The sequence below is a fragment of the Mus pahari genome, chromosome 1 (assembly GCF_900095145.1).
Source record: "Mus pahari chromosome 1, PAHARI_EIJ_v1.1, whole genome shotgun sequence".
In the NCBI taxonomy this organism is placed as follows: domain Eukaryota; kingdom Metazoa; phylum Chordata; class Mammalia; order Rodentia; family Muridae; genus Mus; species Mus pahari.
The window spans coordinates 1,438,470-1,439,744 of record NC_034590.1 but is presented as its reverse complement, the minus strand read 5'-3'; the positions used below and the strand labels follow the sequence as shown (position 1 = coordinate 1,439,744).

General features: G+C 48.5%; 1 protein-coding gene across 4 annotated transcripts in view; it reads right to left on the bottom strand.

Annotated features, from left to right (window-relative positions):
- The window catches only part of Gmfg (glia maturation factor gamma), an 11,305-nt gene that overhangs the window by 1,540 nt on the left and 8,490 nt on the right, over positions 1-1,275 (bottom strand). For all 4 annotated transcript variants that reach the window (XM_021210941.2, XM_021210956.2, XM_021210950.2 and 1 more), the window contains one exon: positions 648-730. In XM_021210941.2, the coding sequence (XP_021066600.1) occupies positions 648-730 (83 nt within the window). The remainder of the gene's footprint in view (positions 1-647; positions 731-1,275) is intronic.

Sequence of the window (1,275 nt, the reverse complement as noted above, 5' to 3'; positions counted from 1 at the left end):
TGTGTTTAGGGGGAATTGTTTGAGACAGAGTATGTAGCTCCAGCTGTCCTGGGACTTGCTATTCACACCAGGTTGGTCTCAAATCCACAGAGATCTGCCTGCCTCTGCCTCCTGTGTGCTGGCTTTAAAAAGGTGTGTGCCGGGCTGGTGAGATGGCTTAGTGGGTAAGAGCACCCGACTGCTCTTCCGAAGGTCCAGAGTTCAAATCCCAGCAACCACATGGTGGCTCACAACCATCCCTAACAAGATCTGACTCCCTCTTCTGGAGTGTCTGAAGACAGCTACAATGTACCTGGTTACTATTGTACCCTCATATTGATTTTTGTTTTGGTTTGGTGCTACTGGGGATAGAACTTCAGGCTTGCAGCATACTGGGCCAGTGCTCTTCCAGATTCCATATCCAAGAGGTGCCTGTACCCACTTACAGACACCTCCACAGTGACACACACACACATTCACACTCACTCATGCTCACTCACACACTCACAAATACACACTCACACACAGTCATGCACACTCAACACACTCTACATTCACACTCACAAACACACACCCATCACACACAGACTCACACACACTCAGACACACTCAAACACACACACTCTCTCACACACACTGCTCCCCAGAATCTAAGATGCTGTCCTCACCCACAGGGCTGGAGAAGATGAAGCACAAAGGGTAGGACACCCTGCCGTCATCATGCACATACTTGTAGCTGTAGACCACAAACCTACAGAAGAGAAAGAGACCTGAGAAGCTGCACGATCGATGCTCTCTGAGTTCACATCCTTGAATCTGGGGCTAGGCCCCCGAATTCCCTATCCCAGTAATGGGTCCTGAGGGCTGGCTCAGCAGTTGCGTGCTGGGTTCCTGACCCAGGAGCTGGAACTGCATGTGAGCCAAGGTGCATTGGATTTCACAGAAAAGACGAACTGTAAGATAAAACTCTAAAAAAAAAAAAAAAAGAAAGAAAGAAAAGAAAAGAAAAAAGAAGAAAGAAAAAAAAAGATAAAACTCTAAACAAAATCAGCATTGAACCCCTTGGTTGGGGGGTGGGGGGGGGACGAAGTCCCCTTCTGGGCCCTGGCTCTTTGCAGCTGTCAAAAGTCCCTGAGCTGGGGAATGAGGTCCAAAACCCCAAGAGACCCCAAAAGAAATGAGTCAGGATGAAAGATGTGAACAGACCAATTTGAGTCAGGCAGAGTGGCTTGGGTCTCTGACACCAGTGCTCGGAAAGGATGGGAATCAGACATTACAGCATGGAGCTGTAATCCC